The 19,691-nt window shown below is 37.0% G+C and overlaps 1 protein-coding gene across 2 annotated transcripts in view; it reads left to right on the plus strand.

Moving 5' to 3' along the window:
* Positions 1 to 19,691, plus strand: part of VEPH1 (ventricular zone expressed PH domain containing 1) — a 217,762-nt gene that overhangs the window by 115,821 nt on the left and 82,250 nt on the right. For both annotated transcript variants that reach the window (XM_021702584.1, XM_021702585.1), the window contains exon 8: positions 658 to 1,055. In XM_021702584.1, the coding sequence (XP_021558259.1) occupies positions 658 to 1,055 (398 nt within the window). The remainder of the gene's footprint in view (positions 1 to 657; positions 1,056 to 19,691) is intronic.

Raw genomic sequence — 19,691 nt, forward strand, 5'->3', positions numbered from 1 at the left:
TTATCCAATGAAGCTTGCTATAATAAAAAGGAGAATACAAATGGAAAACAAACCTATGGCTTATTTTTAAAAAATACTTTAAATATAGATGTGCTATATATATTTTTTTAAAGATTTTATTTATTTATTATTTATTATTTATTTATTAGAGAGAGAGCACAAGCAGGGAGAGCGGCAGGGAGAGGGAGAAGCAGGTTCCCTGCTGAGCAGGGAGCCCGATGTGGGGCTCGATCCCAGGAACCTGGGATCATGACCTGAGCCGAAGGCAGATGCTTAACTGACTGAGCCACCCAGGTGCCCTATAGATGTGCTATATTGAGAATGACTGTCAAAAGCCTCTCTTATTTTCTGATGAAAAAGCAGAAGCAAAAGTAGAAAAAAAAGAATATAACTATGTAAGTCTACTATTTTCCAATTAGTTTTGCCATGAAATTGATTTTTAAATCTCTGTTTTTGGAGGTGGCCTAGATCTTCCAAGGTTTGGCTTATTACATAACTTGTTGCTGCTCTATGTTTTTATCAAATCTGTTAATAGCACCAATTTTCGGTTTCACACTCTAGAGGAAGTCATTTTGCCCCACCATTATTCTTTCTTTCCTTCTCAGTGGATGCTAGCTCAACTTCTTTATCTGTCTTGGCTTTTTGTTTGTATTGCAGGTCAAAGAGTTTGGCTTTGCACACTGTGCTAACAAAGAGCATGAGTTCAGATGATGGGGAAGTTGTAGAGAGTGAAGATATGCCAGCCAGCACCTTTCTTTCAGAAACAGACCCACTTAGCCAAGGAAATGACAAGTTGTCCTTTAAGGCAAACTCTGACAGATCACAGCTGGGAAGTTCTTCAATTTCACACCCAAGTATTATACATACAGAATCAGAGTATTTGCCAGAAACAGTTAAAGCAAACTGCCAGGAAGAAACTCCAGAAACTACTGCAAGTCCTGTAGAATACCAAGATAAGCTCTACTTGCACTTAAAAGAAAACTTCAGTAAAGTAAAAGCATATGCTGTGGAAATCGGAAAGAAGATTCCGGTCCCTGATCAGTGTACCATTGAAGGTATGTGCTCTAAACACCCTAAACTTGAGAAATTTCAGTCATCGCTGAGGGGCAAAAAGGCTCAAATCATAAAAATTGCCATGCCCTGGATTTTTTTTTGCAAAATAGATCGTTTCAAAACACCCTCACAGTATTTTAATTGCTTTTTTCTCCCTAATAAGTTCAATCATCTTTTTTATTTCTATTCAAATCTACTTAGATGTACTTAAGTTCACCGACTCCGATTTTTTTCAAACCTCAAAATATATTGTTTCTGGTTCTCTGTCCGTAGTGTTTAGGAAACTCCTGGAAGGGGTCCGTGTTCCCTAAAGCAGGCTCTGGGGTAAGGGTCCATTCAGAGACATTTTTCTAGCCACATAATCATGCAAGGAAGCCATGCACAACATTGAGCTCCAAGAGATTTTTCTCTCAATCATTCAGCAGCATGTATGAAGCAGCTACTGTGTGCCAGGCAGTATGCTAAAAAAAATGCAGCTTTGTGTGAGATTCAGCTGTGACCCAAACAGATACAATCCCTGGCCTCTGGAGATTATAGAAAAAAAAGAGTGAGATCATAGTCAGGAGGTGATATATGTCAGGACCCAGTGAGAGTGTGAGCTAGTCAGAAAACAGAGAACAAAGAAAAAGATGTCAGGAACTGGGATTTCCCTCGGGTGCACAATTTAAGGAGGTGCCAAAAATTTTTAAGTTAAGACAGGATCAGTATGTCTTGCGAAACCATATTGGAGCAGAGGCAAAAGGAGGAAGAGGTAATATTGATCATGTTTCCACTTACAATTTTGATTTTGTTCGTCATGAACCTTTTGTATTAATTTTGATTTTTTTTTAATATTATGTATTTTGACTACTAAATTTTCTCATGCTTCTTAAATTTTGTGCCCTGTTCCTGGAAAAGAGGATAGGTTTGAGGCATACTTACTAAAATGGAAGAGTGCTGGGGCAAGCTCATCCTTCTGGTAGTGAGTTGAACAGATTTGGATATTTTGAAGGCACTGTCGGCTAATTAGGTTTTTCTTGCAGTCCTTCTCAGTTAGCAGCCATGTTATTCCCTTGAGATCAAGATGAAGGTCCTAGCCCTCTTGTTGGATGTGACAGCTTTTCCCAGACTAGACAGCACATCTTCCAGAAAGAAACAGTGGAAGGATAGTGAATCCAATTCACATTCACCCACGCACTGCCTGTCATCCCCCTCAGTGGATGGTACTAGGAGGGTCCCATTTTCCATACTCCACTTACTATCCCTTCTCCCACTCCAAAGCAGAGAAAAGAATGTATTCTCATGCTAACAAAGGGAAAGGGGGATTCAAGCATTTGGGAATGACAAATATTGTCTGCATATCTGTAGAATCTGACATTTTCAAACTTCAGGAGGAAGTTTGTAGCAAATGTAAAGTTGGACATATTTCCATCTGCTAGAATAGTTTTGTTTTTTAAGTTTAGCTTAAAACATTGAAGCTGTGCTATGTGGTGAGTTTTAACCTTGTGAAAACCTGTGGAGGTCCTGCAGTTACTTCAAGTGTCTAATTGTCAAAAACACATGGTATTTCTTATTGCCTTGAATTATTTTGGGAGTTTGAGGGTGACTTGGGTTTTTTTTCCAAAATATTGAATGAATCCATCATCTTTACTCAAAACAAACAAAAATCAAAAGGTATTTTCTTTTGATGTTTCCTACCGGGAATGGCCTAGAACTGAGTATATATTTTTTTGAGTTGACATTTTGGAATTTATTCACATTTTTGTAATTTCCTGGAAGTTTCTGGAAAATTCCTTGTGCAGGGATATGTGTGAGGGATTTATATGACTCACTGTAAATACATCCACTGAGAAAGGACTCGTGCTGACTGCAGGGGACGTGTTGTTATTCTTCCCGAGATTGTGTAAACCATTCAGGAGAAGGCCAGCAGTCATCTGGCTGACACAGTTTTGCTTGCTGTCATGAGATCACTCAGCTCAACAGTATCACATTTCTTTCCTTAAAAATTTCTTGAAGAAAGATTTAGGCTTAGAAACTGTATTATGGTTATTGTGTTGTTGGTGTAAAAAAAGGCACATTTGGCCTTTCTTGCTGAATTATGCAAAGTAATCAAGAAACAAAGGGAAGAAGCATAGAAATCACTTCCACAACATTTAGAGTTAAAAAGAAAAATAGCCAGCAGGAAACAAGAACAACAACAACAATGAGTTAGGACTAATTTTAGACTGATGTCATAATGCCTACACCATAAGAAAATGATAAAACAACACTTTAAGGAAATTCTTTTGGTATCCTTTTGAATCATATGGAAAAAACCAATACTAATATCTGACTCCCTTACTTTGACCTACAAAAATGTCACTTTCATAAGGTTCAATCTAATACTTTAGTAATAAACTATGTTGAAAGAACAGGAACTTTACTAGTCAGAGTGCAGCAGAATTCAGTATTAGGTGAATCGAGGTCACAAATACCATTCTTATCCCCAGTCAGCCCTCTTATTATTGCATGATATTAATCACAGAGGGGGCAGGTAATGGACTATAAATACAGCAGCACAAATCTATCATCATGTCTGGAACAATTGTCAAACCCCAGGTCTTATTGAGGTTGGGTCAGCAGTGTCATTTTGAGTATGAAAGAGCCTGTTATTCCCAGGTCAATAATTCTCTCCTGGGCCTTGTAGGCCTCTGGTGTGGATGCAGTTTAGCCAACCATGGAAAGTTAGGTATTCATATTCAGAGTGATGGGCTGACATCACTGCCTGATTGTATTTACGTACAAGGCTGAAGGAATTTAGTTCATCAGCTAAAGGGCATTTTAAATATCTGAATCACTGGAATTCGTTTATGTGAACAAAAATGATTAGAGGTTAAAAAAAAAACCCAAAACACATGCTATTGAAATAAATCCTTGAAAATCTGACCCATCACTGGTGTTCTATAAAGGATGATATAAAAGCTTACAAGAACCCATCAATGCAGCTTTGGTTCGCTTTGAAGTATTCCCTGATTGGGTGAAAATACATTCCATCTGTAGAGCATATCAGCAAGCCTGACTTGCAGAAAGCTAATTTTAAAGCTAATAATGTCGTCCTTTCTCTAACAGACTGACATGAGGTGATTTTTCAACTTGAAATGATATAAGAATATACAAAAATAAAAGTTCATTTAAAATATCAAGAAACAGGTGCTGTTTCATAATTAATTACAAATAAAGTTTTCTTATTGAAATTTTGCATGTCCAACCCCATGCTGGGACGACCAAGGAGGCAAAGCCAACCCAGGCCTTACCTCTTTCTCCTTGGTTGGTCTCGTCTGGGGGGTGATATAACACTCATTCATTGAGTGGTTCTGGAGGAAGTATCCTTTTTAAAAATAGATTGGTTTAGCTGTAGGATTAGGATCATTTATCCTTAAGGAGAATTGTAAGATTTGGAGGCAGACACGAATCCTCAAGCTTTTCCACACAATTTCAGAGGAAAAAACAGCAGATAGTAAGATATTACAAATTGCCTGTGGCTCATTTCATTGATATGGTCCACTGGGGCTCCTGTTTGAAGAACACTAGCTAGGGAAAAGTTTTCTAGAGAATTTTTCTTGGTGCTTGGGAATTTATCGTGGATTACCTGTCTGCCAGTTCCCATTTCTCCCGAGTGGGTTTTAGTCAAAAGAAGATAGATAAAATAGTGGCCAGGTTCTCCCCTTAACCTTATCCAGCCACTCATATCCTGGCTCCAGTCATCCTCAGTTTCCCATGAGAAACATTTAAATAAAAACATTTAATTAATTATAAAACATTTAAATAAGTAAAAAGAAGACCTACAAACCCTTTTGGAAAGATCTCTTCCAAACTCTTCTATTCAGTTAACATCAGTTACTGCCCTTGTTCATCCCCAACAGAGTAGCTGCAAGGTCACTGGTAAAGATGTTACACATTTAAATACACACCTTAACTGTTTGCAGAGTTCCACTAGAGAACATCAGATAACTTTATTTCTCATTAATTATATTTTCAAAAGTTACTTCTAAAAAAGAAAAAGAAAAGAAAAAGTTTGATTTTCTTTGAACATTCAAATAGATAAAGAAAAATGCCCTAACCATGCTATTGAACAAAAAGGTATGCTGATTATCTGCATGTTGGCCTATCTGATGTGTATCTATAAATGAGAAGTATATTCATCCACCTAGGAAACAGTACAAAGTAAAATTGGTGAGCACATGTACACGCGGGCCATTTTGTATGGAAATCCAGGAGTGATTATCTGCCTATAAATCAAATGAGTCATCTAATCCTCCTAATATAGTGCCCACCTTGGGTAGGTTTAAAGAGACATTGTTAATAAATAAAGAGAAGTAAAAGCAAATTCATAATGGAGCAAAAATGCACAGGAGTTCATTTGGCATATCCTGCCCGAAATTTAGGCAGCCACATTAAAAGAAGGAGAAGGGGAGATGCTTAGGAGCAGAAGTAGTTTGCTGTGGCAGGTTTCATATTCTTAAATATATTCTTCTAAATGTATTATTTTTATAATAGAAAGATATGGCATTATGTTCTTATATCTGTAGTTAGTATTTTTTTAATCTTTTTTTTAGTACAGTTCATACTCAGAGATTATTATTAATCATTCCTGATTTTTGTTTGGGGGTTGTCTTTACTCCAAAGCATGCAGTGCTGTACGAAATGGTCCTGGACCATGGGTGGTCACCAGCACAAGAGTACATTCCAACCCAGCTTGCTACAAACCAAATTTCAGGAAGTGAATGTTATTTTTCCATTTGCTTCCATTATGAAACTGGCAGTATATGCCCTGTAAGGAAACAGAATGGTCCCTGGATATCATCAAATCTCATTTAAAAACTGAGCAAATCTGTATATCTGAGCTCTGTTGATGATAAAGAGCTGGTAGCCAAGGAAACTGAAAAGAAATTATATAGCTGGTAAAGAGTTTTGATATAACATAGGAAAAGGCAAAAAAAAAAAATTAATTTTCTCTTGTTTGATCCACAATAGCCATCAAACCCTCAGATGATGGAGTAAGATTTTAAAGTTTTTTTCCAAAAACACAGGCAACTACGTAATTGACAATCAGGAGTCCAGGTATTGATAATTTGGGAGGTATTTATTTGTGTTACAGTCTATTTTCATAGAGTTATATGTTTACAAACAGCAGATAAGTCTGTCTAAAGCAGACAGAGTCTCATGTCATGTGTTGGCAGATCCATTTGGAGTGAATGAAAGAGTTACAAAAAGAACACCAAATTCCTGTTTCCTCTGTTCACATTTTTGCCTTATCCATATTAGAGACCAGTAAGAAATTATAAAATGAAGATTTTTTCTTTTTTTAAAAAATGATTCAGTGAACTTTTAAAAATAAGTTGCTTTATGGGAAACATCATTTTTCATATGAAATATTCACATTAATTATCCAATAGCCATTAAAATATTATGTCACCATTAAAACAAGCCACAAATGTGGGAAACATAATGCCATTTCAGAAATTCTGAGTATGATTCTGCTTCTCATATCAAACTTCTTAATTTCTTTTTTTTAAGATTTATTTATATATTTTAGAGAGAGAGAGAGAGAGAAAGACAGCACGAGAGGGGGAATGGCAGAGGCAGAGGGAGAGAGAGAGTCCCAAGCAGAGCTGGCGTGGAGCTCATCGTGGGGCTCGTCGTGGGGCTCGTCATGGGGCTCAATCTCATGGCCCTGAGATCATGACCTGAGCCACAATCAAGAGTCTGATGCTTAACGGACTGAGCCACCCAGGCACCCCAAACCTCCTGATTTCTAAGTAGCCTTTTCGGATTGGCTTCTTGCATTTAAGCTTCCTTTACATCTTTTTGTGGTTTGATAGCTCGTTTCTTTTTTGCATAAATAATATTCCATCGTTTGGATGTATCTACCATTGTAGAATCATAGAGAATAGTTTCACTGCCCTAAAAATCCTTTCTGGTCTGTCTGCTCATCCTGAATATTCATTTTTCATTAATTCTACAAATGTTTCTGAGTGCCTACTCATGTCAGCATCCTTCTAGGAACTTCAGAAATGTCAGTGAACAAAACAGGCAAATATCCTTGGGTTCACAGAGATGATTCTAGTAGTGAAAAACATACAATAAACAATAAGAATGATAAATAAATAATAGGGTGTTAGAAAGTGTTAAGTGCTATAATAAAAGAAAATATAGAGCCGGCTAAGAACCAGGACAGAAAAGATTTACATATATGTATATACAGAAGGGGATGGTTCTAGAAGAACATATATCAAACTGTCACCACTAGTTTTCTCTGAAGAATCAAATTGGGGATGGAGGTGGAGGAGAAGTGGAGGGTGAAGGTGAAACTTGCACATTTTTAAAGTACACATTTCTGTAAAGTTCGGAATTTTGCAACAAGAGTAGTTGACTTCAGTAATAAAGAGAGATGCTGGTAACTTGGACCTGGGTGATAATTCCAGATTCCCAGCATCCTGCTGAACCAGAGTTTACAGAACTGAGCTTCAGTCCCAACTCTGTTATTGGGCAGTTTCAATTCCTCAAACAGGGTATTTCATCTCCATGTACTGCCTCTTCCTCACCCTCATTCCAAGAGTATATTACGGGCTCATGGGTTCTTAATCTGTGCTCACTAAAAACTGTCAGGGATGCCTTCAAAGAGCCCCAGATCCCCTCTTTCCTCCTTTCCTTGCCCTACAAGCAGAGCAACTGTAATATAGCTGGTGTTACACAGTGGCCTTCCTGATAGATATTTAAACCAAGAACTCCACAGCTTAAGGAAATTTGAGAAGCGCTTAGCTGGATCATTTTTAAGGTCCATTAAAAGAGCTTTTTATGCTCTAAATGAATTGATTCTAAGTGTGTTATGTCAGAGCTGTAAAAATGCAAATGTTTGTTATTTGGCCAAGTTTTTCATCAGCCTCAGCTTTATTGCTAATTTTATATCTCTAATGTAAAGTTAAAAAAATACTTCTCTTTCATGTCAGTTTCCTGTCCTTTCTCCAGATATTTGTATTCACCAATTTACAATAGTTTGTTGGGAGAAAATCGGCCAGATTCTTCAATAATTTTGAAGCTGGTCTCACTGTCTGTCTGGATTTATTGATATCTATCGAACAGCAAATGACCAACCATGATTAGCAAATTAAGGCATTGTGCCTGTACAGACTGGTCTATATATTTTTTTTACCTTTCTTTCTATTTTAATTCCAATATAGTTAACACACAGTGTTATATTAGTTTCAGGTGTGCAACATACTGATTCAGCACTTACATACATCACCCAGTGCTCATCACAAGTGCATTCCTTAATCCCCATCACCTATTTCACCCATCCCCCCACAACCTTCCCTCTGGTAACCAGCAGTGTGTTCTCCATAGTTAAGAGTCTGTTTCTTGGTTTATCTCTCTCTCTCTTTTTTTCCTTTGTTCATGTGTTTTGTTTCTTAAATTCCACATATGAGTGAAATCATATGTATTTGTCTTTCTCTGACTTAATCAGTTTAGCAATATACTCTGTAGCTCTATCCATGTCAGAGCAAATGGCAAGATTTCATTCCTTTTTATTGCTGAATAGTATTCCATTATATATATATAATGGAATACATATACCATATACCAGTGGTATATATATGTATATACCACTTCTTCTTTATCCATTCATCTATCCATGAACACTTGGGCTGTTTCCATAATTTGGCTATTGTAAATAATGCTGCTATAGTCATAGGGGTGCATTTATCCCTTTTAATCAGTATATTTGTATTTTTTGGGTAAATGCACAGTAGCATCATTGCTGAATCATAGGGTAATTCTGTCTTGTTTTGAGGAACCTCCATACTGTTTTCCACAGTGGCTGCACCAGTTTGCATTCCCACCCACAGGGCAAGAGGGTTCCTTTTTCTCCACATTCTTGCCAATATTTGTTGTTTCCTGCGTTTTTTATTTTAGCCATTCCGACAGGTGTGAGGTAATATCTCATTGTAGTTTTGATTTGCATTTCCCTGATGATAAATGATGTTGAGCATCTTTTCCTGTGTCTGTTGGCCATCTGGATGTCTTCTTTGGGAAAATGTCTATTCATGTCTTCTGTCCATTTTTTAATTGGTTTGTTTGTTTTGGGGATGTTGAATTGTAGAAGTTCTTTATATATTTTGGATACTAACCCTTTATCAGATATGTGATTTACAAATATCTTCTCCCATTCAGTAAGGCGTCTTTTACTTTTGTTTGTTTTCTTGGCTGTGCAGAAGCTTTAAATTTTGATGTAGTCCCAATAGTTAATTTTTGCTTTTGTTTCCCTTGCCTCAGGAGACATATCTAGAAAAATGTTACTATAGCCGATGTCAAGGACGTTATTGCTTGTGTTCCTTCTAGGATTTTTATGGCATCAGGTCCCACACTTAGTTTTTAATCCATTTTGTGTTTATTTTTGTGAATGGTGTAAGAAAGTGGTCCAGTTTCATTCTTTTCCAGATAGCTGTCCAGTTTTCCCAGTACCATTTGTTGAAGAGACTGTCTTTTTCCCATTGGATATTCTTTCCTACTTTGTCAAAGATTAATTGATCATATAATTGTTGGTTTATTTCTGGGTTTTCTATTCTGTTCTGTTGATCTATGTGTCTATTTTTGTGCCACTACCATACTGTTTTGATTGCTACAGCTTTGTAATATAACTTGAAATCTGGAATTGTGATACTCCAGCTTTGCTTTTCTTTTTCATAATTGCTTTGGCTATTCAGGGTCCTTTGTGGTTCTATACCAATTTTAGGATTGTTTCTTCTAGTTCTGTGAAAAATGCTGTTGGTATTTTGATAGGGATTGCATTAAATGTGTAGATTATTTTGGGTAGTATAGACTTTTTAACAATATTTGTTTTTCCAATCCATGTGCATGGAATGCCTTTCCATTTCTTTGTGTCATCTTTGATTTTTTTCATCAATGTTTTACGGTTTTCAGAGTACAGGTCTTTCACCTCTTTGGTTAGGTTTATTCCTAGGTATCTTAATATTTTTGGTGCAATTATAAATGGGATTGTTTTCTTAATCTCTCTTTCTGTTGCTGCATTATTAGTGTATAGAAATGCAACAGATTTATGCACATTTATTTTGTATCCTACAGCTTTACTGAATTCATTTATCAGTTCTAGTAGTTTTTTGGTGGAATATTTTGGGTTTTCAATATGTAATATCATGTCATCTGCAAATAGTGAATGTTTTACTTCTTTCTTAGCAATTTGGATGACTTTTATGTCTTTTTGTTGTCTGGTTGGCTAGGACTTCCAATACTATGTTGAATAAAAGTGGTGAGAGTGGACATCCTTATCTTATTCCTGATCTTAAGGGTAAAGATCTCAGTTTTTTCCCATTGGATATGATGTTTGCTGTGGGCTTTTTATAGATAGCCTTTATTATTTTGAGGTATGTTCACTCTAACCTACTTTGTTGAGGGATTTTACCATGAATGGATATTGTACTTTGTCAAATGTTTTTCTGAATCTACTGAAATGATCATATGGTTTTTATCCATTCTCTTACTAATGTGACATATCACATTGATTGATTTGCAAATATTGAGCCACTCTTGCATACCAGGAATATATCCCACTTGATCATGGTGAGTGATTTTTTTTTTTAATGAGTTGTTGGATTTGGTTTGCTAGTATTTTGTTGAGAATTCTTGCATCCATGTTCATGAGAGATATTCGCCTGAAGTTCTCTTTTTTTGTGGTGTCTTTATCTGGTTTTGGAATCAGGATGATAATGACCTCCTGGAATGAATTTAGAAATTTTCCTCTTTCTGTTTTTTGGAATAGTTTGAGAAGAATAGATATTAACTTGTCTTTAAATGTTTGCTAAAATTCACCTGTGAAGTGGTCTGATCCTAGACTTCTGTTTGTTGGGAGGTTTTTTCTTTTTATTACTGATTCAATCTCCTTGCTGGTAATCAGTCTGCTCAAATTTTTTATTTCTTCCTGCTTTAATTTTGGTAGACTATGTTTCTAGGAATTTATCCATTTCTTCTAGGTTGTCTAATTTGTTGGCATATAGTTTTTCATGATATTCTCTTCAGTTATTTGGTTTTTTTGTTTGTTTGTTTATTTCATTATGTTATGTTAATATTTCTGAGGTGTTGGTTGTCATTTCTCTTCTTTCATTTGTGATTTTGTTTGAGTCCTCTCTCCCTCTCTGTGTGTGTGTGATATGAGTCTGGCTAAAAGTTTATCAATTCTGTGGATCTTTTCAAAGAACCAGCTCCTGGTTTCATTGATCTGGTCTATTATTTTTTTAGTTTCTGTATCATTTATTTGTGCTCTAATCTTTATAATTTCCTTCCTTCTACTGGTTTTGGGTTTTGTTTGTTTTTCTTTTTCTAGCTCCTTTAGGTGTAAGATTAGGTTGTTCATTTGAGATTTTTCTTGCTTCTGGAGGTAGGCCTGTATTGCTATAAACTTTCCTCTTGGAAGCACTTTTGCTGCATCCTAAAGATTTTGGACTGTTGTGTTTTCATTTTCATTTGTCTCCATATATTTTTTTAAATTTTCTTGTTGAATTCTTGTTTGACCCATTCATTGTTTAGGAGCATATCATTTAACCTCCATGTATTTATGTTCTTTCCAGATTTTTCTTGTCATTGATTTCTAGTTTCACAATGATGTGTTCAGAACAGGTGCATGGAATGACTTCAGTCTTTATGAATTTGTTGAGACTTGTTTTGTGACCTAATATGTGATTTATTCTGGAGAATATTCCCTGTGTACTTGAAAAGAATGTATATTCTGCTGCTTTAGGATGTAATGTTCTGAATATATCTGTTAGATCCATCTGGTCCAATGTGTCATTCAAAGCCACTGTTTCCTTATTGATTTTCTGTTAGATGACCTATCCATTGATGTACATGGAGTGTTAAAGTCCCCTACCATTATTGTATTACTACTGATGACATCTTTTATGTTTGTTATTAGCTGCTTTTTGTATTTGGGTGCTCCCATGTTGGGTGCATAAATATTTACAACTGTTTTATCTTCTTGTTGGACTTTTCCCTATAATTATATAGTGTGCGCTTCTTTGTCTCTTGTTATAGTCTTTGTTTTAAAGTCTATTTTTTCTGATATAAGTATTGCTGCTCTGGCTTTCTTTTCGTTTCCATTTGCGTCATAAATATTTCTTTATCCCTCCACTTTCAATCTGCAAGTGTTTTTAGGTCTGAAATTATTCTCTTGTAGTCAGCATATAGATAGGTCTTGCTTTTTTATCCACTCCATCACCCTGTCTTTTTATTGGACCACTTAGTCCATTTACATTCAAAGTAATTATTGATAGATAGGTATTTATTGCCATTTTGCTACTTGTTTTATGGTTGTTTCATAGTTTTTCTCTGATCCTTTCTTCTCTTTCTCCCTTTCATGGTTTGCTGGGGTTTTTAGTGAAATACTTGGATTCTTTTCTCTGTAGTCTTTGCATATCTGTTACTGGTTTTTTATTTGTGGTTACTGTTAGGTTTGTATATATAACATCTTCTCCATATAGCAGTCTATATTAAGTTGATTTTTATTGCTTAAGTTCAAACCTATTCTTTTTTTTAGAGAGAGAGAGGAAGAGAGAGTGAGTAGGGAGGGGCAGAGGGAGAGGGAGAGAGAGAATCCCAAGCAGGTTCTACATCCAGTGTGGAACCCAACACGTGACTTGATCTCATGACCCCAAGATTATGACCTGAGCCAAAAATCAAGAGTCGGCCACTTAACCAACTGAGTCACCCAAGTGCCCCCAAAACCATCCTTTACTCTTCCCCCCTCATATTTTACATCCTTTTATTTTATGAATCCTTCGACTGATTTTTTTTTTTACAAAAATGCTTATTTTTACTTCTTTTGTGGTTCCTAATTTTCATTCTCTCACTTATGGTCTTTCCTTTCCACTCAGAGTGCCCTTTAATATTTCTTGTAGGCCTGGTTTAGTGGTCATGAACTCCTTTATTTTTTGTTAGTCTAAGAAACTGTTCATTTCTTCTTTTATTTCAAATGATAGCTTTGCTGGATAGAGTATTCTTGGCTATAGATTTTTCCCTTTCAACACTTAGAATATATCATGCCACTGGTTTACAAAGTTTCTGCTGAAAAAACTGCTAATAGTCCTATGGGGTTTCCCTTGTATGTAACTATAACTATCTTCTTTTCTATTGCTGCTTTTAGAATTTTTTCTTTATCACTACTTTTTGCCATTTTGATTACTGTGTGTCTTGGTGTGGACCTCCTTTGGTTGATTTTGTTGGAGGATCTCAGTATCTCCTAGATTTGGATACCTGTTTCCTTCCCCAGATATGGGAAATTCTCAGCTATTATTTCTTCAAATAAATGTTCTTACACTTGATAGAGTCACTGAGTTCCCTAAGTTTATTCTCATTTTACAAAATTCTTTTTTCTCTCATTTGTTCAGTATGATTACTTTCAATTACTCTGTCTTCTAGTTCGTTAATTTGTTCTTCTGCTTCTTCCAGCCTGCTGTTTATTCCATCAAATGTATTATCAATTTCATTTATTGTGTTCTTCATCTCTGTTCGTTCTTTTTTATCTCTGTGTTAAATATCTCACTGATGCCCTCCACTCTCAAGTCCAGTGAGTATCTTTATGATCATTATTTTAAATTTTCTATCAGGCAGGGGTGCCTGGGTGGCTCAGTCCGTTAAGCATCTGCCTTCGGCTCAGGTCATGATCTCAGGGTCCTGGGATCAAGCCCCACATCGGGCTCCTGCCTCGGCGGGGAGCCTGCATCTCCCTCTCCCTCTGCCTGCCTCTCCCCCTGCTCATGCTCTCTCTCTCTCTCTGTATCTCTGTGTCTCAAATGAAGAAATAAAATCTTTAAAAAAAATAAATTTTCTATCAGGCATGTTACTTATATCCATTTTGCTTAGGTCTCTTCCTGTAGTTTTGTCTTCTTCTTTCATTTGTGACATATTCTTCTATCTCCTCATTTTGCCAACTCTCTGTGTCTGTTTCTATGTGTAGGAAAGTCAGCTTGCTCTGAAATTTAGGAAAGTTAGGAAAGTCTCTTACCCTTGAAATTAGTGGGCAGGACATGAACCTTTAACTAGATGGCACAGGTCCTCCTCCACAGGGAATGTGTAGCCATGGTGGAGTCCAGGCCAGCCAGGGCCACTCCACAAAGCATGCATGGGAGGGAGGTGCAGTTTTAACAAGTGCACATATCCTCAGTGGAAGGTCAGGAGATAGTGTTTGCAAGGTTTGTGCAGGTCTTCTGGGGGAGGGGATCTCTGGTACTGGGACTGAGGCAGGTCTGGTTGGAGCGGGGGTTAGGGGAGGTGTAAGTAAGTTAAGTAGTGAGTACAGGTGCCATGCTGGTTCCCACAAGTGGCTCTGTGTTTATGATGAGGGGTCAGGGAGGGAATTGGCACCTACCATCTTCTTTGTTCCTGGAGAAGTCCCTTAGTGAACTCTGAGATTAGTAACTAACTCTCTCTCCTCTAAGTCCCAGGTACCTTTCAAACTGCTGCTTCCAAACTGTATCTCCATGGGAAATTTGCTATGTTGTCTTTTTAAGGACAGGGGCTCAGCTTCCTATCACCCTCTGGGCTCCCTCAGAGCTGAGCCTGCTGCATTTTAAAGTTCCAGACTTTAAGTCCCACTGGTTGTAAGCACTCACAAAATTCAGCCCCTCTGATTTCAAAGCCAAATACTATGAGGATTTCTGTTCCCCTTTTAGGAGCCCCAGTGTGCTAATTTGTTATGCATCCTTCTCCATGCGTGTGGCTCTCTCCTTTCAGTGGCAGACCTATAGGGTTTAGGTTCCCACCAAGTCCTCAAGTCCTTGCCCTTCTAACCTCTTTGATGAGGCCTCTTCTGTACATTTAGTTGTAGAGTTTGTTTTTGGGTCCTCTTCTGGGTTGTTTGCTCTAGTGCAAATTTTATCTAGTTGTATCTGTGGGACAAATGAGTTTAGGGTCCTCCTACCCTGCCGTCTTCCCCAGAAGTCCCCTGGTTGTTCTATTTTTATTAGAATTGTTGGTTTGCCTTATTTAAAGGAAACCAATTTTATTTCGAATTGTATATGAAGGAGCCCATGAAAATACACAGTAAAAAGAGGTGATTTACTCAATGTGAGGGGGAAAAAAAGAGAAATAAAATAAATCTAGTAGTTGAGTTTTTTTTTTTTTAATTTATCCCTGTAAATTTTCACATTTGCTAAATGTGGTTTGCAAATTTACTTCTGAGCACCCTGGTGACCAGTAAGGAAGGAAATAAAATCAGTGAAAAATCTAGAGTGTCCATAAATAAAAATATTATAATTGCTTAGAGGGGGAAAAAAAGCTGTTTATTTATTTGGTTAATGATGTTGTATTCACTGAAGCTAATTCATCAAAAGAGGTGTTTATATTATGCAACAAACATTTACCCACTAAACATAAAAATAGAGCACTGGTTCTCAACTGGAAACAATTTTATCCCCAGCTTTGGGACTTCTGCTAATGTCTGGAGACATTTTTGGTTGTCATGAGTGAAGGAGTGGAGGCAGGTGCTACTGTTCTCTAGTGGGTAGAGGCCAGGGATGTGGTTAAATATTCTACAATGGACAGGACAGCCCTCTGCCCAAACAAAGAATTATCCAGCCTGAACTATCAGTGGTGGTTGAGAAACCCTGCAACAGACGCTTGCTTCTCAAAGTGTGGTCCATGAACTAGCAACAATGACATCACCTGGGTACTTGTTAGCAATTCAGATTCTCAGGCCCATCCGAGACCTGCTGAATCAGTATCTATAGTTTAACAAGATCCCTCAAGTAATTCATATGCAATTAAAGTATAAGAAGCACTGCTATGCAGGAATGAGAAATTCCAGTGGCTCCCATATTAGGGAAAATAATTTTATTCCTTACAGTGAATTTGTGATTTAATTAAGTGACTTTTCATTTAATAATCACCTCTTAATTGGGGAGATGACTATTCTCAAGAACACTCAAGGTTACAGGCCTCCGACATCTGGGCTATTCATTAAATTTGTGGTTCCAGTTTTTTTATTTTTTTCTTTGATTTTTTTCTCATGGGATATAGGGTTAAGAAAGGATGAATAGATTTAAAAAAAAAAAGAAAAGAAAAGAAAGGATGAATAGGTTTGTAAGCCAGGAAACTCTACTCCATGGTATATGTTTGAATTTGCATTGTGTTTGACCGTCTGACTTTTTATGAACATGGAATTTAGTTCCTTATGGAAGGTAGTTTTAATATTACGCTTCAGAATATCTTGGAGATCAATATATCTTCAATGATGATTAGTAAACTTGTATAAATGAATTAGAAACATATGGAATATGTTTCCCTTAAAATATGCAGAGAATTTAAATCAAGCAAAAGTGTGCTAGAGACAAAATATGCTTTCTTAAACCCAAAACATTGAAAAGTGGGTTGAGGCAACTATCTCCATGTGAACTTACCTATCATTAACATTTACAGATTAATCCCATTGGCCCTCATTCTTTTTAATAGGAAATGATATAATTGTACTTTGGACCATCTTTTCTCTACTGAATCTACCTGATTTTTTTCCTAACTTCTTTTAAAAAGAATCTTGAAAATATTTTTTTTAAAAAAGCTCTTTTCCAGTAAATGTAGACAGCTAGGACATTCCTACATCCCTATTGTGTCTTTCTACTGACTTTTTAGTTTTCAGTCACACCGGTTACACCCATGTGTTTTTTGGTTTTTTTTGTTTGATTGTTCTTTTAACAAATCCTTTGAACTCTTACAAACAATTGAATCTACAGTAAAAAAAAATCAAGACAAATCTTTATATTCTAACAACACTGAAATTGTGTAATCTTTCCATAATTCCAATGTCAAATGTACATTGAACACTTGAGATGTTTGCTAATGTTTTCAGAAATTTTATCGTGTTTAACTTTGCATTTACTACTGTGTATTTTTAATTTATGTGCAACAGCAAGAATAATTATTCTGTCTTCATAAAGTAATTCAGTAACTTATAAATTAAACGGTTTATTTTTAAGTACTGAAATACAAGGATATTTCCAAAGCTAAGGATAAAACTAGCATATTGCTATCCTTGGTTTATTGACGTGTTATCTGTGAATACCTTTAGTGTAAATTATAGTGTCCTAATGTGTAAGGGGACCCATCTAAGTTCAACTTAGAAACTGATATTTCAAACTCTTGAGGCTTAAGAAATTTCCAAATGCTTTTTAGTCAAGCACTATTATTGTTAACTTTTGAACTCATGCACATTTTAGGGAAATGTAATCCATGTGTTTCAAATTTATTTTCACTTTATCCATCAAGATAGGGTTTGGTAAACTCTTCCTATCCTTATGAGGTGTTTTACTGATAAAAATATCATCAAAAAAGGACCTTTGCTGGTATTAAGAAGAGACCTATACCCAAACTGCCTTAATAATGACCCCAGTGACTTTTGAAAAAAAATTTTTTTCTAGTTTTGATCACACTTCTTACTGTTAAACAGACAAACAAATCCACATATCTTAACATGGAATCATGGAATCAACTAGTTGTGGGCAGGGTTTGTACAGGGAGAAGGTGGATAGGCTACTTTGCCCATTCATGTTAAACAAGGTTGAGCTTGGAACTACTGCTACAATAAAGTAATGATGAGAGTTAGATACAATAAATCAGTTAAAGGGTCTGAGAAGAATTCCCCTTCTCTTTTTCAATCCAAGGTCTATACTACCACCACTTTCTTGAGCAGGTGCCTCAAATAATTTCTATTAGCAATGCATTTCTTTGTGTTATCACCCTTTGACCCTTTCCTCCAGAGAGTCAGCTCACATTCTCCAGCCAGTTGAGGGATTGGAGACACAAGAACCTAAAAGGGAGAATGTGGGGGTGAGGTGTCCTGAGTGAATGGACCAGTATGATAAGAACAGTTGGAGCCCTCAGCTGCCTTTGCATCTGCTCACTCAGTGCTTGACCACACCAGCCCAGGAGGAAAAGCAGGGTTGACATCTTTGGTGGGCAGCTGACCAGGACAGAGAAATCCATGCATCAATGAGTCCCACCAAAGTCAGCCTTTGCGGCCATTGTAGGCCTTCTCGGGTCACAAATCACTGCCTTTGTCAGATAAATGACTTTCCCAAAATACTTGTTTGTGTCCTGGAGTTTTTCACTACCCTTGCATGAGCAAGCAGAAGTCCAGGGCACCAGACATGGTCTTCTCAGGCCCTAGGGGCCTCACCCAGGCCCGAGGTGGGACAAGAATAGCACTTGGAACCTGAAGAGATTCCCTGGGCCCTGGAGTAGGACGCAGGGTGCCTTTTGTTTAATGTTTCCAATAACTTGGCTTTTAGGGCTCTGGCTTAAATAACTCAGTTATCTACTATCCTGTACACTTGCACACCTTGTGAGATACCTGCCGAGAGTGTCAGGGTTTGGAGTCCCAGACATAGAGAGATAGAGTGGGACACTCTAACCACAGCAACTAGAACGAGAAGCTGTTAGCACCTTGGGTCTGAGTCTATATCCCTATGACAACCCTGCAGGCTCTAGACCTTCTCTATCCCCAGTGCCTAGCATAGTGCAGAACAACTGTTCAACATACATGATTGAATGAATGAATGGACAAATAAACCAACAAGTGGAGAACAAGGAGCAGGCCTGCCCAGAACCTGACCTAGTAGACTGTGTGTACCATCAATGTGCAACTGAATCACAATCTTTGTCAAGTGGATTTTAACATTGCATGCGACTTTCCACTTATGTTTAGGTTGATAGCCTTTATTTAACTAGGAAAAGAAAAGTTAATTATCTTGTGCAACACAAAAGGTTGAAAACAGAGACTTCCACAAATAAAGAAACTGTATCTCAAACTCAGCTTTTAAAAAGAGGCAAAATGGTTAGTCGTTTGCTGGGAGTATGTGCATGGTATGTTTCAACACTTGATATATTGAAGAATATTAGTTGAAATTGATAACTGTTAGTTCTTTTAATAAATGAGCTTCATTATGGTTATTTATAAAATCAGAGGAGAAGTTCAAAAGTAAGGCAATTGGGTGGAGTGGTTAGGAGCATGGGCTTTGTCAGCCAGAGTAGGAGCCAGAAGTCTCTCTTCCTCAGTAATGGCCTGATGCATTGCATATCTGAGGATTAAATGTGATAAGCATCCAAAAATTATTACTCCTAAAAGCTTTTAGTATTTTTACCTGAAATTCAGTCAGTATTCACATTGCAGGCTCCAGCTATCATGGACATTAATTACATATGGATTTTATCTGTAGGAAAATATGGGGTGGGGAATGATTGCACAGTGCAACTCTCTGCAACACCCCCCAACCTCCCATATCCAGGAAAGGCATGGACTGAGCTGTGGATGAAGCAAAGACTTTTATTCTCCAGAGCAATTCCATAGGCTGTGTTACCTGTGGGGAAGATGATGCTATCCTCCAAACTAAAATTGGGACAAGTGAACTGAAGAAAACAAAACAAAACTGAACTAAATGCCAATTCATTTATGTCCAATGGTTTTCATACACAATTCTTAGTCTCTGAGTATTTTGCACCTCTGAGGCTGGTATTGCCTGAAATTGTTTTATCTACAAAACAAACTTAGCTCATCATTTATCCCTCAGAAAGCTAGCCCCCTGTGATAATAACTTTGTGACCCCTGATAGATAACATCA

The sequence above is a fragment of the Neomonachus schauinslandi genome, chromosome 1, assembly GCF_002201575.2.
Source record: "Neomonachus schauinslandi chromosome 1, ASM220157v2, whole genome shotgun sequence".
Taxonomy (NCBI): Eukaryota; Metazoa; Chordata; class Mammalia; order Carnivora; family Phocidae; genus Neomonachus; species Neomonachus schauinslandi.